Source organism: Castor canadensis, chromosome 11 (assembly GCF_047511655.1).
Source record: "Castor canadensis chromosome 11, mCasCan1.hap1v2, whole genome shotgun sequence".
NCBI lineage: Eukaryota > Metazoa > Chordata > Mammalia > Rodentia > Castoridae > Castor > Castor canadensis.
Window position 1 is genome coordinate 126,739,428 of NC_133396.1, and position 22,162 is coordinate 126,761,589.

Sequence of the window (22,162 nt, forward strand, 5' to 3'; positions counted from 1 at the left end):
CTGACAAGAGGGGAAAACCTGGGAGTGGGGGTTCTTTTATGGGGGAGGTCATATCCCCTGCACAAAAACATCCCAGAGAGAACTGGTACTGAGTTTGCGCTGGAGAGGTGGAGATACCCCAGGGAGGAAGTGGCAAAAGGTGAGCATGGGAACACCCCTCTTTGATCCCACAAGGTGCGTCAGGGAAAGTTGGATTTCATTTCGCCTGGGATGGAGACATCTCCCATGTGGCCACAAGGCTCAGTGGGTCAAAGGAAGCCAGGCTCCCTCCGCCCTTACCTCAGGTGATGCATGTGGGACCCCAGCCATGAGTGTGACCACTTTTCCCTCCAGTCAGCCCATTCTCCTCCCCCCGCCCCCCTTTCAAGGATGGGACTTTATTAAGGCCTGATCTGTCAGGCCTAAGCCATTTGCTTAGAGGAACACGGGTCTTGGAGGAAGCACAAGGTAACGAGGCAGCCAGAGAGGAGCTGTGTTCAAGAACAAGGTAGGGATGGTTGGGTCCGGGTACTGAGGGCGGGGTGCCAAAGGGATCAGAGCTGGCTGGTCGCTCCACCGGGATGTTTGCCGATCTTCTGGAAGGCCACAAGCTCAAAAGACATACTCAAGATGCAAGGTACACGCGCAGAGGCGCAGTGGCGCGAGCGCTAGGGCAGCGGCACTGCGCAGTGACAGCAGAACAGCGGGAGCCCGGAGCCACCGGCCGAGGGGCGCCGGGACCCGCGAGCCCGCGGCACCGAGCCGGCTCCCAGCTCCCGTCACTCCTCGCACTGCGTTTCCCCGGCGCCCCGCCTCCAGCGCACGAAGCGAAGGAAAGGGGCCGAGCGAGGCTGGACCCGCCCCCTCTCCAGCCTCCGATTGGCTGCTGCACTTGTCCATTCAGAATCTATTTTTGATTTGAGGGGGGTTGCCATCCAGTCTGCCCCAGATCACGTTTGCCACCGGCAGCCAACCAGTCGGGCCCAAGTCCGCGGGCAAGAAACGATTGTGGACGAGTGAGCTCGGCACCCCGGTCCCCGTCCGGGTCCTCCCCCGCCCCCTCCTCGCCTGCCCGAGGCGGTATATCCTGTCCTCCCGGGCCACCTCCCCTCGTGGAAGCGGAGCGGCGGCCTCGTTGTAACGTAGAAGCGAAATGTAGCGAGCCGGGTGTCGCGGCTGGACGCTCGCCTTGCTTGGGGGTGTGGGGGGGATATACGGGGGCAGAGGAGGACTGCCGCGGAGGAGGAGTGATGAGAAGAGGGGGTACCCTGCACCTCCCGAGACCACGGGCCCCTGCTGCCACTCGCCAGGCGCCCCCCTTCCTCCCAAGCGAGGGTCAGGTCAGTGCTGTTGAGGGTGGGGGGTTGGGGGTGGGTGGCGGAGGGCGGGAGCAACTGGCGCGCAGCGCATTTGCTGAGTCTGAATCGTGGAGAGACAGCGGAGGCCACCCAGTTACTTCTCCCCCTCCCTGGGGCTGGGGATACTAAAACTGGTCGTTTTTTGTCCCTGCCTGGGAGGAGGGCGTCCCAGGGTCTGAGGCCCATCCGATGTCTCTTTACTGGGGATGTGGATGGGAACTTGCTTCCTCCCTGCGAGCCCCCTTTCAGGTAAGTGGCCTGCCAGGAAGACAAGGAGGGACGGGGGTGTCAGGTTTTAGCGGACTCGGAAACTTTGCTGGCAGAGGGGCAGTAGACTCAGAGGTTTCGTCCTGGCTCTCCAGTGAGGATATTTGAAAGAACCACAGTCCTGCTTCAAGGGTTCTGGCGGATGACTAGGTTGGTAGGAAGAGGGTACAGTTCCCTTGGGCCAGTTCTTGGGTTTTGATTCAGCCTTTCCCAAACTGGAGTTGACTAATTGTAAGTGTTCAGAATACTTAACAGCCTGTTCATCCCACCTGCGGGAAGCCCTCTAAATTTATTTTTTCTTTGTTGAGAGCCATTCTGATGAAATGAAGTAGGGTAGAATCAAGGCCTGGGGATTCCTTTAGGGAAAGAAAAGTGAGGCCAGGACAGCCAAAGAAACATTTGGGAACGAGTGCATATTAGCTTATGGTGCTTGGGTTTGTCTTGCTGTGTTTTTCTTTTCTTTCTTTCTTTCTTTCTTTCCTTTTTTTTTAATTGATACTATTGTTTCGGATTTTTTTGTTTTGAAGAATTCCACCATATCTGTAACCCTGCGGAACAAGGGAGCCTGGGTTACTGAATTGTGTGGATAATAACAGTTTTACACTCTGTCCCTTTGAAGGAAGATAACTGCCTTGTCCTATCTGACAAGCTTACAGGGGGACAGAAGTAGAGATAGAAGCCTGGACCCAAATCAGCCTCTGAGCTTTTGTAACACTACTGACTCTCAAGGGCGGGAGTGGGTAGGCCTCTGGCTCTTGGCCATGGTTTGGCAGTCTTGCCCCACTGCTGGGGGAGGCCTCCTAGGTTTTTTATTTTTATTTATTTTTTTCTCAGAGGCTAGGGCAATTGAGAATTTGGGGGCCTTCATTCATTCAGTGATCGGAGTCTCCCTGTTTATTGGCACCATACAGCTGTTGTGCTGTTACTGTCTGGTGAGAATAAAACAGTCATCTTCTACAGTGCGTGGCTGTATGGGGAGTTTGCAACTGAATTTTTAACTTACCCCACTTAAATAATCCTTTCTTTTTAATGGGATTCAAGAAGGGATCTCTGAGAATATCCCTGCCCACCCCAGGTCACTGTGAGGACAATGCCAAGGTCTCTGGTGCAGCATCTTCCCGTGAGGCAGTGGGTTGCTGGTTGGGAGGATGATAGCAATGGAGCCTGCTGGGCCTCCAGAGGTAGCAGTGCAGGATGGAGTAATTTTAGTGGAAAGAGGGAGGCAAACTCTGTAACCGACTGTCTTGGAGGAGGATTCTCCCAATAGGAGCTGTTCTTTTCTATATGGTAACTTTCCTCTCCTCTCTTCTTCCCTTCTCTTTCTTTTCTTCCTCCCACATAAAGTGCTCCACACAGATTCTCGTGATTTTAAGGACCAGGCAACTGGGGAGGAACAAGGCCTTCCCAGGCAGGGAGGAAATCTCTGGAAGAGAGGAAAAAAACAGAAGACACTGCCCTGGGACCAGCTGAACCTGGGGTGCTGTGGGAAGCTGAAGGAGCCGAGCAGGAGGAGTGGGAAGAAGCTCCAGCCAATGGTCCAGGTTGTGTTCTCAACAATCTGAATTCAGTCTACTTCTCACAAGAGAGGGGCCACCTCAGGGGGCACTCCAGACTTGGGTTGAACCCTTCTTATCTGGACGTCCCTCCGTCCCGCCCCCCCATCTGAGGAGCCTGCCGCTGAGAACCAAAGATTTCCCTCAGGCACAGTGCTGGGGCGGCTGGAGGCAGGCATCTGCACCCCTAGTGGCTGGCCACTGCGTCTGGTGAGGAGTTGCTCTTTCCCCCCAGCTCACGGCTGCAGTGCTTGATGGGGCTGCCTGTTGGTCGATCAGTTTTTTCAGTGCCCGGTAGGAGCAGAGGGCCGTGGGAAGACGTCCTGCGGCACCCAAGCCTGGGTTCACCCCAAGATTAAGTTATTTCCTGAGTTAGAGAGGGAGAGAGAAAGCAAGGAGGGGAAAAGAAAGTTCTCCCCTCCCCTCTTCCCTGCCCGTCATGTCCTCTAAGCCGGAGCCAAAGGACGTCCACCAGCTGAACGGGACTGGCCCTACTCCCTCTCCCAGCTCTTCAGATGGCCCTGGGCGAGAGCCCTTGGCTGGGACCTCAGAGTTCCTGGGGCCTGATGGGGCTGGAGTGGAGGTGGTGGTGATTGAGTCTCGGGCCAATGCCAAGGGGGTTCGGGAAGAGGACGCCCTGCTTGAGAATGGGAGCCAGAGCAACGAAAGTGACGACGTCAGCACGGACCATGGCCCTGCACCACCCTCCCCGCTCAAAGAGACCTCCTTTTCCATCGGGCTGCAAGTGCTGTTCCCCTTCCTCTTGGCAGGCTTCGGGACTGTCGCTGCTGGCATGGTGTTGGACATTGTGCAGGTAGGACCTAAGTCGGATGGCTTCTGCTGGGAACCGGTAGCTATCTTTGCATCCTGGGGAACCATGACTCTTGGAACTTCCTCTTCACCACTCTGTCAGAAGCAGCTGCTGCTTCCTAGAATACCATTTCCCTTTGGATCATGTCCCTGGTTTCTTTGTGGTCTCATTCATTCCTTTCTCCAGAAGCTTCCAGGAAGCCTCGTAGCCCCAGAGAGGTGGTCAGGGCAGTATTGCTTAATAGTAACAGTATTGGTTCCAGAGCTTAGGTTCAGAGAAGAGAGAGGCAGGGTTGCTTTCCATGTCTCCTGCTGAGTCCAGCTCAGTAGGAGATACCTGGATGGGTTTCCTCTTGCTGCCTTCTTTCCCCTCCACTTGAGGTTTCAAGGATAGCCATGGTAGAAAGTTCAGTTTCAAGTCTCTCCTTCATTCCCCTGCTGGGCAGGAATTTATTCAGCTGCCAAGAGGGGCTCAGATGAAGTGAAAAAGCTCTTAAAAGCGTTTTGTGTTGTTTATCTTCCCGCAACCTTGGCACAGTCTCTTTGGGGAGTGGGGAAGGGCACTTGCCGTCCGACAAATGATTTGAAGAGTCGGTGTACTAAGACCTAAAAGAGTCGATTATGTGCTGTAAATGGGAACAAAATATAACCAGGCCTGGGCAGAACTGTCTGTCCTCTTTGCTTCTGACCTATCTGTCATGAACCTGCTCTAGGCAAAGAAAGCTCTTTATGAGAATACCAGGTAGAATGAATGATAAGTAAGAGTTGGCAGGTCCTGGAAGCTAAGAACCAGGGACATGTTATATTTAGTGTATTGTGAGCTAGGACTTACCCAGCGCCTCCAGGTTGGAGAAATAGAGTCTTGTTTCTAGGTAAAAGTTTTTGAAGTACAGTAAAGCACAAAGAACTTTCCAAAGGTGCTAGTCTTATCCAAGTTAATCAGCACTTTGTGTCAGATTCCTGCCCATGCTGGCTCTGTCCTAGGTACTCTGAGAAATGCAGAAGCAGGAAGAGATTTTGCTGGTGCCATTGGGAATCCCCCAGTGTTCCCTGACTATGACATCTCCCAGAAGAACATGAAACTCAGTGTCACCTCTGCTGTGCCTAGCTAACACCACAAACCACTCATTTAAGGATGCAATGAGTGCTGGAAGGGCTGTCCATGCCCATGTCCCAGGGGACATCCAAGGGTTCCAGAGCCAGAATAGCCTTTTGACATCTTACCCCCATGAGCCTGAGGCATTGAGAGGCCTAGGTAGCAGGGGACCTTGGAGCTTCCCAATTTGTCCACAGAAAGCCGGCATCTGCCCTCAGTGTGGCATCTCACTCACCCCAGAGCTAGGGATAAGTTGGTGTAGATGACAACAGATGGTTTGTCCTTGTCTCCCTCTCCCAGCCTTCCTATCACAGCTGGGTTGGATCAGGGCCTACAAATAGCTGTAGCTAGATCACAGGAAGGGGTGAGTGCAGAAGGACTGGGGCAGGGGACCATAGGAAGATTCTTATTCCATGTCCAGGGGAGTGAAGGGGTGACTGACACTATCAGATACAGGATGAGCAGGGTGATTTCTCGGGATTCACACCTGTATTCTCTCTTTACAAGCTAAAATAGTCTTCAGGAGAGTCTAGAAGTCCCTAAACACAAGGGCCACCTGGGAGAGGTGGCTGTATAGGGTCTCAGGGTCTCAGAGCAACTGCACAGAAGTTTTTGTGGGCACTCATTCAGATGCATCCTTGGTGCAGAGCGCCTGAAGGCCCACTTCTGCCTCTCTCTTCTCTGTCCTCTCGGCTTTCCTCCACAAGCACAGCAGCCTCACCTCTGCAGTGAACTAAGGAACTGGGGAACTTGACAGAGTAGAAAAAGGGTAAGTGGACTGTAGTTGGCTCCACCTTGCCCACCACAGCCAAATGTTCCTGTTGCATTTGAGAGGGAAGCAGGCTTGGGCCTAGTGTTGTCTTTGGAAGGGAGGGACTCAATGGGATTCCCAGCTGCCCATACTTTTTGGCCCATCCCCCCACTAGCCTAGACTGCTGCAGGGCATCACTCCCTTTTTCTGTTAACCTCTGTAAGGAATGGGGGTAACCGCAAGTGGTATGCAACCTCCACTAGAACTCCCAGCTAGGTTTGGACAGGGGCCTCCCAAGTCCCTATTTTAACTGACTCCTTGCTTGCTAAGGATCCAAACTGAGTAGACTCCTCTCTTTGGAACACTTCCTTCTCTGAGATGAAAGTGGATCGTAGCATGACCTTGGGAAAGTGGAGGGGAATGGAAGTGGTCCTCTTGAAGCTGGTTTGCCCTTGTGGCCACCAGTGTTCCTGGGCAGAACACTCAGTTCCCATCTCCTTTGGCCACCCTTCTGCTTTGCTCATCTCTGCCTCCTGTCTGTGGTCTCACTTTGTACAACCTGATATACCCAGGTATTTCCCTGAGGCCCTCCTGCTTGGACAAGTCCAGGATGACTCTGGGGCAAGCCTCAGTCAGATGGAGCCTGAGATTTCTGTGACATGCCCTGACCCAGGCCTGCTCTGAAAGGTCCACTCCAGCCCAGCTTTCCAGGTTCTGTGTACCCTTATGCTTAGAGCTTGTGTCTGGGGACTTAAGTCTTTTAAGGTCTTGACTCTGTCTCTTCTTGGCCCTGACTTTCTGCCCTGCCACTGCCTACTGGAGCAGAAGACTCAGGCCAGAATACTTGAAAGCAGGTGGGCGTTGGAGGCAAGAGGAGGCGAGGGATGGAAGAGTAGGTTGGATACACAAGGACAGGGTACCAGCAGGGTCACTGAGGTGCAAAACTTAGGGGTGATTGCTCTGGATCAGGATTGGTTTTGAGTCTGGGGGGAAGCAATCTTGTCCCTCACTTCCAGAATATCAAGAACTAAAGAGACCCTACCCCAAGGAGAGAGAAAAAATGAGGGGCTGCATTCCTGAGAAGCAGTGAAAAATCCGTAGGTGCTACCCCACCCCTCAGGGCAGAACTTCCTGGACCCTGTCCCATCCCCAGCAGAGCAGGAAGGTGTGGGTGGCAGCTTGGCTGGTGGCTTGACTGACTGGTTTGACTTCAGGGGCAGACACTCCCAGCCAGGATGAACAGGACTGGCCTGAATTAGGCTCAAGGAGGAAGGACTGCTCACTTTATACCCTGCCACATCCTACCCACTCGTAGTTTTAGGACCGTCCTGGTTCCACGTCACCAGCCTTCTAGTTCCTTCCCAGAGTCCTATGGGTCACAGTCTCCCCGGCCTGAACTGAGTCTTTGAGAGGGTTTTGTGGGTGAAGAAAATGTACATGGATTGGAACAAGAGCCAGCTTTGCTGGGCTGGGGATTAGATGGTGTGAGTTCTAGGCTATATTCTGTAAGGGTTGGGAAGGCTTTTGCATAGGGGCTGTTTCTGTCACTGCTCAGTCTCCTTGCTCATCTATCTTACCCATCTCCCCTAAAACTCCACACCTTCCAGACCCTCCTGTAGTTGAAAGGAGAGGGTTGTGTATGTACTGGGAAGTGGAAAGATTTGGGGGTGCTTATAGTGACAGCCAGATAGGGCTTAACTGAATTTTTTACATAGTTTTTTCTTAATAAAGGCAAGCAGTATTTCTCACAAGCAACTCAATAATTCCTTCTGGGCCTTTTCACTTTCCCAGCTTGTAACCCTCTGCATTCACCTCCCTGGAGAGCTTTCAGGGAGCTGGCAGATGGAAGCAGGTATGGCAGGTGTTTTGGGGTGAGGATGAGACAGATGTGAGGCTCTGCTCTGAGAGGAGTTTCTAAAGCATACAGTCAGCACCCTTGTTAAGGGAGAGAGGGAGGGAATTCTTTCTCTGGAACTGTGCATACAGTTTGGGAGAAAGGAGAGGCAAAGCTACAAGGTTTGAGAGGAAGGAGGAGGTGCTCATAGCAAGGTCCAGGAATAAGTCCTTGAGCTCCCCCAGGGCTGATGGGGCTCACTGGGGCTGCCTTGGAGGTGAGCAAGGATTCACCTCCTCTTGTTTGGAGGGGCCAGCTCTTCCTGTGGCTGCCCAAAATCTCAGGAACTGCTGTTGGGGTGGGGGTGCCTCCTCCCTCTCAGTAAGCTTCAGAGAGGGGCTTCCCTAAGGAAAGTCCTAGGTCCTTTAGGAGACCCTAAGAAGGATCCAGGAGCTCAGACAAGGGCATGTTCTAACCCTGATGAAATAAGCCCCTCCCCAACATCCCCAGAGCCCACAGAGAGTTCTGATGAGAAAAGAAAGGTCCTTGCTTTATGGGACCACCCAGTGCCTAGCTCTGGCTCCAGCCCCCTCTCATCTTTTTTTGTTGTTTTTATTGTGTTAAAAAAAAATGTGTATATATATATATATATATATATATACACATATACATATATACATACATATATGTGTATGTATGTATGTATATGTATATATACACATATACATACATATATGTATATATGTAGTGTTAAATATATATATATATATATATATATGTATATATTAGCTGGACCCTAGTGGCTCACACCTGTAATCCTAGCTGCTCAGGAGGCAGAGATCAGGAGGATCATGGTTCGAAGCCAGCCTGGGCAAATAGTTCACGAGACCCTATCTTGAAAACACCCTTCACATACACAAAATAAAAGGGTGGTGGAGTGGCTCAAGGTGAAGACCCTAAATTCAAACCACACTACCACAAAACAATATATATATATATATTGTGTGTGTATGTATATATATAATTTATGATCATAATCATTTTTAAGTGTGTTACATATATTCACAGTGTTCTACAACAGATCTCCAGAACATTTTTGTCTTCCCCAACTAAAACTCTATACTCATTAAACACTCACTCCTTTCTCCCTCCCCTCAGCCCCTGGCAACCACCATTCTACTTTTTTTGTTCCTATGGATGTGTCTACTTTAGATAACTCATAGAATTGGAATCTTATGTTTGTCTTTTTGTGAATGGCTTGCTTGGCCATAATGTCCTCAAGATTCATCCATATCTGTAGCACATGACAGGATATCTTTCCTTTTTAAGGCTAATATTCCACTGTATATACATACCACATTTTGCTGGTCCATTCATCTGTTGATGGACACTTGAGTTGCTTCTACCTCTTAGTTATTGTTTATAATGTAGCTGTGGACATGGCTATGTAAATATTTCTTCAAGATCCTGCTTTCAGTTCTTTTGAATAAGTATCCAAAGGTGCAATTGCTCGATCATGTGGCAGTTCTAGTTTTAATTTTTTCAAGGACCGCCATACTGTTTTTTATAGTAGTTGCAACATTTTACAATCCCTCCAACAGTGCACAGGGTTCCAATCTCCACATCCAACACTTGTTATTTTGTTTGCTTGCTTGCTTGTTTGTTTTATAGTAGTCATCCTAATGGGTGTGAGGTGTTATCCCACTGTGGTTTTGATCTGCAGTCTTGTTCATCTTTAACAATAGAGTAGCAGTGCTGGAATTGCCTTTAGAGTCCATCTGATCTAGCCCCTGAATTGAAGATTTTAGATAGGAGCTTGAGGTCCCTGTACCGTGCCTGAGGTCCCCAGCTGGTCAGTGTGGGGAGGCAGCATGAAGTCTCTCTCTGTGTCGCTTATAGACCCAAGGCTCTCAGTCCAGTGCCCTTGCCATTACAACTCTTTGTCTCAGACCACGATACCCAGACCAACCTGCATACCTTTGCCCTGCTGCCTGCCCTTTCTCCCTCTCCAAACCTGGAGGCTTTCCATTCTTAAAACAAATAAAGGATCAATTAAAGCAAACCAAGTAGCCCTCAGGGCCATTAACTAGTGTCATACTCTCTGAACTTCATTTTCCTCATGTACAGAATGGGGATAAAAATAATCCAGATCTCATTGGGTTGTTGAGATGAATAAATAAGAAAATACATTTAATAGATGTCCGCCAAAGAAACTGGTAGGAGAGCTAAGACTGATTGTCTCAGGACTAGAAACCACGTTTTCTGACTCCTCGGGCAGGGCTCTTCCTATAGGGGTACACTTGCTTCCCCATACTGAGAGATTGGGAAGAATATGCAGGATGAGGGCATACGTAAAGGGAGTAAAAAGTCCCTTGTAGACCAGCATTCAGAGCTGGAGGAGCATAGTCTGAAGTCAGAGCCTGCTCAGGAGAGTCGCCATGGCTGAGGCCCAAAGCCCTTAGAGATAGAAATCAAACAAACGCTCTAATCTCCCCAGCTCCAGCCCCGTGCAGCCCAACTCTCCACAGCTGAGACAACACCACCCAAGGCTGAGACCACAGAGAAACTGGACTAAAGGCAAAGCGGCTGGATAGCGTTATCTGAGGGGTTGGAAATCACAAAAGGGTCTAGCACATAAACCTGCTTAGGGTGGTTCTGCTGTGTGGGTCCCCACTACTCTCTCCTGCCTTCAGAAAAGCAGGCACAGGAGGTAGGGCTGGGCCAGGCCAGGGGTCTCCCCTGTTCTGGGGCAAGAAGGGGAACTGTGTTTTGGAATCCATGGACTTAGTCTACTTCCAGGATTCTTGGAGGAAGGGCTGCTAGTGTGTTCACTCCTGCAGATCCTGTTTCTTCTTCCAGCCCCTGATCTCACACTGTTCATCCTCCATGCCAGCCCTTTGGGGCACTGAAATTCCTGGACTCTATTTTCACCTTGTAGCACTGGGAGGTCTTCCAGAAGGTGACAGAGGTCTTCATCCTGGTGCCTGCGCTGCTGGGGCTCAAGGGGAACCTAGAAATGACCCTGGCGTCAAGACTGTCCACCGCAGTGAGTGTCCTAGCTGGGAGGAGGGGGCACAGAGAAGACTGTGGGGGGCACAGAGAAGACTGTGGGCAGCACAGAGCCAGAGACTGGGAGGTGGTGACTCCACTGCCTGTGCCTGGAGTGTGGGCTGGGTGTGAAGGGAGGGCCTAGCTGGGCAGGTGTAGGGAGATCCCAGACTGGGTGTCCTACGCCTGGACAGGGGCTTCCTACCCAACGTGGTTCCCAGGCTCAGTTTCTAGATGTCCCAGCCATCCCTGGATGCCTGCCCCACCCCCTGCTTTGCAACCTGCCTCGTGACTGTTTATGCAGCTTTGACAGGCAGGCAGCATGCTGGTCCCTCCACCCGCACAGGTGGGGGCCGCCTCTGATCTCCTGCCCTACTCTGCAGCTGGGCAGGAATAGAGCCAAGCCTTCCCAGCCCGCTCCCAGCCATTCCCTTTCCCCAAGGCAGCTTGTTCTTTAAGGGCTGTTCATCACTCCCACTTCTCATGACCCCTTAGACCGGCCATGATCCCTTAGCCAGATACAGGACCATGGCATTGGAAGCAGGAGGCAATAAAACTGATGAAGCCAGGATGTTCCTACATGGCCTAGAATCTGGAGAAGATGGCAAAGAGAAGGGCAACCAGCCTAACCCATCCCAACTTGTTCTTCCCTACTCCTGGCCTGTGCCACCCATGCTCTTTCCCAGATATTTGTAGCCTCAATCCTTGTACCAGCTGCCAACCTTTCCTTTCCTAGGAGAGCAAGCTGCTGCAGAGCCAGGGTTGGGTTGTGCTGATCCAGACAGGAGTGAGTTGCCCAGATAAGCAAGGCAGAGGATGGAATCTGCCTTGGCTTCACTGCAATCTGGGAAGGAGAGAGAGATACAGCTGCCTTGGGAGTTCCCTTCCCACCACCTCCCAGCTGCAGGAGCTCACTCTTTAGCTTCTCTCTTACCCCAGTCCCCTTGTCCTACTCCACTTTTCTAGGACTTTCATGTCCTGGTTCCAGAGTCTAAGGCTACATGCACTGCTTTTTGATCCAGGCAGGGGTCTGATAGATGGAGCCCCAGGCCTTCTCTAGCCTGGAGCTCCAGCCCCTCACCCTTCCTCTCCCAGGCCAACATTGGACAAATGGACACCCCCAAGGAGCTCTGGCGTATGATCACCGGAAATATGGCCCTCATCCAGGTAAAAGCAGGGACCAGAGAAGGTGGGCTAAGTTTCTTCCTTAGTCAGGAATGTCTGTAAGGCTTAGGTTGGCCCCACTGGCTCTTTAGTGGATCTTTAGCCTCCTGCAAAATGGCTCTAGGAGGTAACCTATTACCCAGGAAAAAGGCCAATATGGGAAGAGCCCCAGCATCTCCCATGTCCCATGTCTAGGCTCCAAAGGGTACGGGGTCTTCAAGCCCCCACAGATCCTGGCAATAGGAGCAAATTCAGGAGTGCTAAAGTGTCCTCTCTTGTCCCATCTTTCCAGGAGGCCACATAGGTTTCAGACTGGGTATCTTCCCCCTTGAGTTCTAGGCCTTGACTCTGTACTGAAGCCTCCAGTTTGTTGACCCTCATCCTATCCCCAGAGGAAGGCCTGCTCAGCCAGTAACATGTCCTAGACTCCTGCTGAGTGCACTGCCCAGTACTAGTGTCTGGTGTGAAACTAAATAAATAAAGACATCCTTCCAGTGTGGGAGGACTGGACAGTCCAATCCAGCCTGCTTCCTGGGGCTGCCAAGGCCAGAAGGAAGTCCCCTGAGTGCTCAGTGGCCTCCACTAAGGAGCTCTCTGCTCCAGGCTCACCACATCATCATGCCTCTCCTCAGGTGCAAGCCACGGTGGTGGGCTTCCTGGCATCCATTGCAGCTGTAGTCTTTGGCTGGATCCCTGATGGACACTTCAGTATCCCACATGCCTTCCTGCTGTGTGCCAGCAGTGTGGCCACGGCCTTCATCGCCTCCCTCGTGCTGGGTAAGGAAGGGAAAGGGACACAGGAGTAAGGAAACTGCTCCAAAGGGGTTGGCAGCCCTCCCCACCCAGCACCTCCAACTCTCCCTTTTCATTTGTTGACACCCCTTTATATATACTCACCCTGTCTGCCCGCCTCCCCTTCCTCACCAGGCATGATCATGATTGGAGTCATCATTGGCTCTCGCAAGATTGGAATCAACCCAGACAACGTGGCCACACCCATTGCTGCCAGCCTGGGTGACCTCATCACCTTGGCGCTGCTCTCAGGCATCAGCTGGGGACTCTACCTGGAACTGAGTGATACTGAGGCCACCGAGAGTGGCTCAGGTGGACTCCAGGGTGGGACTGGGAGAGATGGGGGTTATTTTGCAAAACTGTGAGGATTTCTTCTGTGTTCTTAATTATTTGTTTGAACAATTTGTCGTAACTCCTGATCTTAGAGAGAGGAGAATAAGAACTGATTTCAACTTCAAACAGGCAGCAAGTGCCAATGGGAGAGTATCAGAAATCTATTCCTGCTTGGTCCTATGAATCTTGCTGTCTTGAAGGGGTGAAGCAGAAAGGGCACCAAAGGCTGGAATCTTGCTTGCAAAGTGAAAAAGGCGGTTGGGAGGTAGTGATTTCTAGAATCAAATCAAAAGACCTAGAGTCTGGTCTCTGCCCCTAAGTTTAGTGCCTGCGTAACTCCCTACCTTGGTTTCCTAGTCTACGAAATGAACAGGGCTGGCTCCACCTACCTCCTGGGCTTATAGTAAAGATCGAATGAGGTGATGCTTATAGGTGTTTAGTGTAGTATTGCTGTTGATCCATTGGTCCGTTGGGACATTTGCAGGCTGAGTCTCTGGGAGCAGAAATCAGAGTGCTCATCTCCCTCTGATCTCTGCCTTCCCAGAGCACTGGCGATACATCTACCCCCTGGTGTGTGTCTTCTTTGTGGCCCTGCTGCCTGTCTGGGTGGTGCTGGCCCGACGGAGCCCAGCCACAAGGGAAGTGTTGTATTCAGGCTGGGAACCTGTCATCATTGCTATGGCCATCAGCAGGTAGGCTGGGACCCTGAGTACCTACCCCCACTCTGCCAAAGATTCCCTTTTCAATCCTGAAGAGACAGGATATAGGGCAGACCCTAAAAAACGCATTCAACAGTGTCAGTCACGCATCCTTCTGTTGCAAGTGAGGAAACCATCTGAACTGGGTTTCTTTCCAAAGCAGAATGCATTGGCTTAGAGAACTGAAAAGGCACAGCTGGATTCAGGGCACATATTAATCAGGGCCCCTGGATTCTCGTCTCTTACCTCTGCTTTTCTTTGTGATGGCCTATAGTCCAGGTTTATGATTTTTTTAAGAGGGTCTTGCATCAGGGGCTCACACTTACAATCCTGGCTACTAGGGAGGCAGAGATCAGGAGGATCATGGTTTGAGACCAGCCCAGGCAAATAGTTCTAGAGACCCTACCTCAAAAATACCCAACGCAAGAAAGGGCTGACAGAGTGGCTCAAGTGATAGGGCTCCTGCCTAGCAAGGATGTAGCCCTGATGCCCAGAAATTGACCCCTCCAGAAAAAAATAGAGGGTTCACTGTGTAGCCCATGCCGGCCTCAGAATCCCTATGTAGCCCAAGCTAGCCTTGAACTCATGTTCCTCCTGCCTCCTACTGGGAATACAGACATGTGCCACCATACATGGCCTGGCTTACACTTTTTTTGTTTTTACCAATTTCAGTGGGAAGACAGAGATTCTTTCCCCCAACAGTGCCATAAAGTCCTAGACAGAATTTCATTGGTTCTCATCTGGCCACATATCTACCTATCTTTAAACCAATCACTCTGGCCTTGAGAATGCAGTACTCTGATTGAATGGCCTGGAGCCTAGACATTATTGAAGCAGTGTCACCTGAACCACAGTGACTTGAGTTTGAGAGAGGTGGTTCCTTGAGGAGGAGCCCAATACATTACTAGAAAGGGAAATATGGAGCAGGCAGAACAACAGAGGTCTTCACAGGCAGATAGTTCTGCAATGGCTCCTCTAGCCAATTTGGAGGGTAGGTACAAGAGGCAGCTGCCCAACCCAGCACCACCAATTCATTTTGGTGGTCGCTGTGCCACATTAGGAGGTTATGAGAAGCAACTGGTTCTGGCAAGGCAGATGAGGACTGAGAAAAGGAGAAACTCCTAGGAGCCTGTGCCTGTCATTCCAAGGACTAGAGCAGAACCCTTCAATGGTCTTTGTGTCATTTTGTCTTTGTGTCTCTCTAGTGTGGGAGGCCTCATCTTGGACAAGACTGTCTCAGACCCCAACTTTGCAGGGATGGCTGTCTTCACACCTGTGATTAATGGTAAAGTCTTGGCATCAGGTGTCAGGAGGGAAAAGAGAGGGACAGGGGAAGAGGACTTAAGGGGTTGACTTCTGCATCAGTCAGCATTCCAGCACTCAAGAGAATCCAGCTCACAGAGTTCCACACTTTAATGAAGGGACTACTTATGAGATGGAAGCAAGGGAAGAGGACTAATGGGATGTTGAAGCATCCAGAGATTAGCAACAATTTAGTCCTAAAGGCCAATGGAACCCAGAAATTACGTGGTAAGAGCCAAGTGAAAGATCCTCTCTGTTCCTAATAGGGGATAAGCCCTACTAAAAAGCAGAGCAGGGTCCAGAAAGAAATCTCTTTCCTCCTACACTGCTAACCTGCACAAGCCTGAGTAGAAACAGCCAGTAAGGGCAATTAGGGGATGCAGCCTGCTGAAGTCAACCTCCCAGGACTCAGGGCAAGACTGAGAAGCACAGGAACTAACTAGGTTGTGGTATGAAGGCAAACAGTAACCAGCAAGTTCCTGGGAGAAATACCAAACTCCAGAGTCTAGAAATAAAACCCACTACTGGAAACTGTTTACTGGAACCAGGATATAAGAACTGGGTGCCTGGGTCTGCTCCGAGCATTAGAGGGGGAGGAAGCAAGGCAGCTTGGTGCCCTCCACCAGGTAGGCAGGCAGGTACACATGCTGCACACAGGAGGAGTCAGGCTCAGGAACCACAGATTGCCCAGATCCTTGCCAGCACTCTCACAGCCTCTCCAGAGGCATGTGGTATGACCATATCTCCACAGAGGTGGGGACAGAGGAGCTTGGAAGACTCTGGAAGCAGGGATGTATTTATCTTCTTCCTTGTAGTGTCTTGTTCTTCTCTTGGGGACTGGGCAATGTCTACACAGACCCTAAATGAAGATAGAGGACAGGCTTCTACAGACAGAAGACAAGTGCTATTCTGAGTCTGAGTCCTGTGTGTCTCTGCAGGTGTTGGGGGGAATCTGGTGGCTGTACAAGCCAGCCGCATCTCTACCTTCCTCCACATGAATGGGATGCCGGGGGAAAACTCTGAGCAAGTTCCTCGCCGCTGCCCCAGTCCCTGCACCACCTTCTTCAGTCCTGGTAATGGCAGAGGTTCAGCCTCCTGAGTCTGGTTCTGCCCTGGAGGGAGGGAGCCTACAATCCTGAATAACTGGGGCCCTACTCTGGTAGGTCTAAGGTTCTACTCTGCTGGACTGTGCCAGCCATTCTGAAGAGCCTAGCCCAGGCAAGAAGGTAGTCTTTTCCTGTGCCACCCTTGAGGCCTGGGAACCACAGAATGGAGAAACAGAGACAGTCAGCCATTTGCTGCCCTGGAGTGTGGTGTGGGACCTCCTGACTGTGACCTTCTGGGGCCAAGACTCTCTCTGTCCTCACACTCTCTCTCCTCTGGTCCCAGATGTGAATTCCCGTTCAGCCCGGGTCCTCTTCCTCCTTGTGGTCCCAGGACACCTGGTGTTCCTCTACACCATCAGCTGTATGCAGGGTGGGCACACCACCCTCACACTCATCTTCATCATCTTCTACATGACAGCTGCACTGCTTCAGGTACAGCCCAGCCGGAGCATGGGCATGGGGTGGGGCCAGAGTCACCCTGCACTAGTGGGAGAGGAGGCCCAGGCTTGGCCCATCAGACATCCTGTCACCTCTTTGGGTCTAGGCAGCCAATAAACATTGGCTGGGACTTAGGAGAACAGACCATGACTCCAGCAGAGTCACTAACATGTTTCACTTCTCTGAACCTCAATGATGCATTTACAAATTGAGAAAAATGAACCAGAGGTGGTGATTTTCAGGCAGGAGGTTGTAGGATGCTCAGCAAGTAGACTGTGGCCACCCCCTTCCCTCCCTACCTCCACCTCCCTCCCCCTCTGCGTGGCCACAGAACTCTACTTGACTCTGTTTTGCATTCACATGAAGGGTTCCAGCAGCTTGAAAAAAGCATCAAAGGTACTGTCTAGATAATCCATCTGAAGGAGTCAGTCCAGCCCTGCCATTCTGTAATAGTAAGATTCTTTCTCCCTCATGATGTTACTACATTTCATTTATCCAATCCCCAGTTGGTAAACCGTATCCTTCTAACCTCCCACCTCCAATTTTAGAAACGTTGTATGTTAGGAGTCTTCATAAGGAGTGGGCTCAGAATCAACCCTATACATTTCCCCAGCAGCAGTTACCCAAATTGCCACACTCCCTTGCACATGGGGTCAAGAGCACTGGCTGATGGGAAAGGAGAGAGAGTGGGCATGCTGAGAGTCTATAGTGGGAGTTTTCAGTTCATCCTTGGCCCATGTTGAGAGGATAAGCCTTGGCTCCATTACCCTTTATGAATACCTTCAGGACACTCTCTCTGCCCTCTTCTGTAGATCTGTGGAGGAGCAAAGTGACACTTGATCCCCTGTGAAGTCTTCCTTATCCCTTTGCCTCCTCCCTCCTCCCAGCTGCTTGGTCCTGAGGCTGCTTAGGAGGCTAGATGTGAAGACAGCTGCTGCCATCCTGGGGCGTGTTCCAAAGGCCCCCTGGCTGCACTCTTTAAATGGGACTCCTGCAGCTGTTGGAAAGGGTGTGAAGTTACGGGGGCACTGGACCTCACCCATGGCCAGGGCCACAAGCATACAAGGCAGCTGCATGCAGGGTGAGGGGAGCATGAAGGGTGCTGGAACTGTAACCCCTGGCTTCCTTGGAGAGAGGACAGGAGAGCAACAGAGTTTACCTAAAAATAGGTATTAACTCTGGCTTCTGGCTCCCTTAAGAATTCCAGTCCTGGGCTGGTGGAGTGGCTTAAGTGGTAGAGTGCCTGCCTATCAAGTGTGATGTCCTGAGTTCAAACCCCAGTGCCACAAAAAAAAAAAAAGAATTCCAGTCCTGCATCTGGGTCCCTTAGGGCAGAATTTTATAGCACAGTATTTGCAAAGCACAGTCAAGAGCAAAACTTCCCAGATAGTTGTGTTGGGACTTAATCATTGGAAACTATTTCGTTCTCACACACATGCAGTCATTTAGGGAGCCCAAATGTCAGGTACTGTGCAGATGCAGGCCCATCTCCCATAGTGTCCTAAATTAAGTGCATCTCCAATTTCAAAATGCATGTGAATATTGTTAAAATGCAGATTCTGATAAGGTCCAGTGTGAGGTCCAAGATTCTACATTTCTGAATGAGTAGTTGATGTTACTCATTCTAATAACAAGATTCTGATCTTGAGCATTCTTAATTATCTGTAGTAATAGGAGGTAAGCAATGGCACAGATGAATCAGTAGATAGTCCAAAATGTATTCTGAATTGCTATGCATTGTAATCTGCTTTATATTTAGCTGAGTTACCCATAATTTTATTTTGCTAGGACTAATGTGAAAATAAACTTGCATTCTTTGAACTCACAACAGCAGAATGGGAAAAGTCAGGGATAATCAAGTGTTACTCAGATTATAAGGCTGGCAGCAGCCTCAGACACTACCCTTTATTACTACTCTGTTCAAGAAGAAATCCCTGACACCAACTGCCAGCCCCCCACCAGGCTCCTAGAGAGGCCAACATGACAGCAACTGGAGCAACCAAGAATGGGCTGACCCAGAATTAGAGGCAAGAAGGCTGAATTCCTGCGTGGGTAGGACTTAAATTAGGAAGCCCCTGTTTTGGTGAATGTGGGAGCAGAATGTAATGCTGGAGTGGGTGACCCCAGCCATTGCAGCAGCATCCTCTCTAACAAACTTTCATTTGCCTGTTGGTAACTAGCGGGCGTAGGAACGGAGAGAAGGTTACCCTGGTGGGAAGGTGAACTGTCAAACATAAGGATTGTGGCTACTAAGCCTTGTGATATACTGAATGGGTCCAACCATGTGGCCTCTGGCTCCCCCTGGAGAGAGGAGATGGCTACAGGCAGCCCTTCTGTTTCTCCAGGTGCTGATTCTGCTGTACATCGCAGACTGGATGGTGCACTGGATGTGGGGCCGGGGCCTGGACCCAGACAACTTCTCCATCCCGTACTTGACTGCTCTGGGGGACCTACTTGGCACTGGGCTTCTGGCACTCAGCTTCCATGTCCTCTGGCTTATTGGGGACCGAGACACAGATGTCGGGGACTAGCTTAGCCACTCATCCTTTTCCCCATCCCTTTGCACTTTCTGTTTGGGAATTTCTGTTTTGTTCCTCCATCCCTACCCCACCCTATATTCCACCTCTTTCTGGGACTTCACTTTGATACCAAATTCTCATTATTTTCAATGGGAATTTTTATACATTTAGCTAAGTTTGGATAGCAAGAATCCAGGAAGGATGGATGGACTGAGATAAGCAGAACAAGTAGACTTTTGAGACAATCACCAAGTGCAATTCCATGGTGGGTGCCTCCAGGTGAGGTGGATTGGGAAAGGAGGGGATTCTGTCTAGAATCTGAGGACATTTGGTTTAGCTTTAGGAACTTCAGTCTCGGCCCTAATGAGAAATCCTATGTGAATGGGCTCTGGGTTTTGTTTTTTCAGTTCTTTTTGGCTGAACAGAGGCATGGGTAACACTCCCCCGCCACACACACCTACTTTTGTAGAAATGGACCAACTTCAAAGCACTGGGCAGGAAGCAGCTGCCTTAGGCTTCCTATAATCGTACCTTGTTCTCTGCTCTCTGGACTTGGCCTTCTTGCTCTCAGAGTCAAGGTGACTGACCATTTGATTTGTACACATGACTTGCCAGCTGTCTGATGAACATCACCAACCTCCCTCTGATTGTTTTCCAGTTGGATGTCTCATCCAGGAGGAGATGAGCAGTGGCTTGGGCTCCCTGTGGATCCATGTCACTCATAGGTTTCCCAAGATCCACATCCTCCCTGGGCCCAGAGGACTGAGTCTGTCTCTGTTCAACCCTCCTCTAAGCACTCCCTTTCCCCCCAGAGCTTGCCAGGTGGGGTTCCAAGATTAGGGACAAAATAAGGACATGTGAAGAATGTCTTGGAGGTTGAGGCAACCAGAGGTGTTTTATTGTATTGCTGCTGTTTCTCCTGAATACATAATCACGGGGTCACCTTGGCCTCTGTCACTTCCTAAAAGCACTCCTATTGTGCTATGAAGGTCAGTTGTCCTCTCTTGGCTTCTGCCTGCAGACATTCATCATTCATTCACTCATTCAGCAAATATGCAGCCTCCGCAAGATGAGCTCTTCTGCAAGCATGGTCTGAGACATTCATTGAGCAATATTTATTGGGTACCTACTATGTATTAGGGGTACTGTGCTGGCACTGACTAGCCAGTGGTAAGGAATCACAGCTCTAACCTCACCTCATTGCCCAGGTTTCAGAGGTCATGTGCCCCTTTCAGTCTGGCAGAGAAAGTTCTCTTGTAGGTATTTTTCTACTTCACCAAGCAAGGTATTATTGCCTTGTTCTCCCTCCAGACCCCAACTTTGCTGTGATGGCCGCAGCTTGAGCTATCAGCCCCATTGCTCAACCAGTGTTTGTGTCCCTAAACTATTCTTCTTCCCCTTCCCTTAACTCTGTACCATACACCCAAAAGAAGATTTAGAACCAGCAAGCTGGACCTCAACTGGATGTTTCTACATCTCTCTGCCTAGCAGAAAATTGGGAGAAAACTGGAGCCTCTGCCTCTTCCCCACATGTTACTCCAAACAGCTCAGAAAACTGTCCACACTCCAAGATGCAAATATGGGCATTGGAATGCAGGCTTTTACTAACCTGTCTGTTAGGAACTGCCCCATATGCTCTCCCCTGTGTACTCTAAAGGCTCTGCCTGCAAGGGAAGGTGTGGACAATGCCCTGTTTCTACCATCACCACGCCTTATCCTGGGAGCTTTGTCCTGAACCTCCAGAAATTTTTCTCTCCTTCCATTTTCTCCCAGGCCACCTCTGGAATCATAGAACCCTAGAATTGGAAGGAATCATAGAGGTTAGTTGGAGTTCTGTCCAGCAGAGTTCATTAACACCAACCTGGGCTTGTTTCTGCTCTTCTCTCTCACTTCCTTTCATCTTTCCTTCCACCTCAAAACACTTGCACACAGACTCTTGTACAGGCACCAAACACTGAGGCTGTGCCCCTGTGATTCCCAGCCTCCCCTTCCCCAGCCACTCACCCCATCCTCTTGTGTGGTGTTTGGCCAGGCTGTCCTGGAGACTGGAGCAACCTTCCTTCTTTGCCTAGAAAGGTTGGTATACCCCAGGCTCAAGGAGTGTGTGAGCAGAGGAGGACTGTGGGTTGAGAGGGAAGGAAAATGAAGTTACTGCAATGGAAGATTCGATTCTTTCCCCTTGATTGCACCAACTGCATGTACTTCGGCCTGGCTGCAAGGAACAATATCGGTTTACTCTCGTATCCTTCAAAAGTTACAGAACTGTGTCTTAAGAGAATTATTTATAGTTGGTATAACTGAATTGACAAATGTCAACTTAACTGATAAATTATATTTGGTAAAATAAAGAGGATGTTTATTTAGATGGTTAGTGTTCTATGTGTCTCATCAAAAAGCTCCAACTGTTTTCTTGGGCTCCCTGTGTACTCCCACCCCCTCCTCAGAAATATGCAAGGGATCAAAATGTGACAAGCAATTAAACATCTCTTCAATAGAGATGATGTGGTAAAAAACACATCAGTCATTTATTGAGAAATAGTGGCATTCTAGGACTTGTTCTAGAAGCCAAATGCAGGGTCCTTCCTCTCAAGATTATACTGTGGCCTGTGGTCTCCGTGCGTTTACTCAGTCTCAGTATTGGGGTGTGAGCATCTATGGGTTAGGCTCCTTTCTGTGAAGAAGTTTACAATTGGGTCTGGTTAAAATAACAATAGCTATTACTTGCTGAGTACTTACTATTTGTCTTCACTGCATTCATGTCTTGAAAGCCTGTAGAATACTTCAGTTGACCACAAAGGGTTTTGGTGTCATGCCTGGGTTCAAATTCTAGCTCTTCTGCTTACAAGCTATACTAATACTGATTTTATAGGGTAGTTGTGAGACAAGTTTGATGAAGGTAATGTGCATAAAGCAGTAAGTTCTGTGCCTGGTACACACTAAGCCCAAAAGTACTAATCTGTATCAAAGTGGGTATGTTAGTTGACTTTTCATTACTGTAACAAAGTACCCTGGCTGAGGTAATCAACTTCTAAAGAGGGAAGGCTTATTTGGGCTCACAGTCAGAGGTTGCAGGACATATTTAATAGGTCCCATTGCTTTGGGGGCTGTGGTGAG

The 22,162-nt window shown here is 50.1% G+C and overlaps 1 protein-coding gene across 2 annotated transcripts; it reads left to right on the forward strand.

Moving 5' to 3' along the window:
* Window positions 1-889: 889 nt before the first annotated feature.
* Slc41a1 (solute carrier family 41 member 1) lies at window positions 890-21,413 on the forward strand. Of its 2 annotated transcripts, none has more exons than XM_074048494.1 (11): window positions 890-1,319; window positions 2,949-3,971; window positions 10,587-10,694; window positions 11,792-11,863; window positions 12,493-12,637; window positions 12,788-12,964; window positions 13,530-13,677; window positions 14,889-14,968; window positions 15,924-16,058; window positions 16,375-16,523; window positions 18,875-21,413. In XM_074048494.1, the coding sequence occupies exons 2-11, from the start codon at window positions 3,597-3,599 to the stop codon at window positions 19,058-19,060; spliced, it is 1,575 nt and encodes a 524-aa protein (XP_073904595.1). In that variant the 5' UTR covers window positions 890-1,319; window positions 2,949-3,596; the 3' UTR covers window positions 19,061-21,413. The 2 variants fall into 2 exon arrangements, with proteins under 2 accessions (XP_073904595.1, XP_073904596.1); XM_074048495.1 differs by lacking the exon at window positions 890-1,319 and adding an exon at window positions 1,397-1,586.
* The last annotated feature ends 749 nt before the right edge of the window (window positions 21,414-22,162 follow it).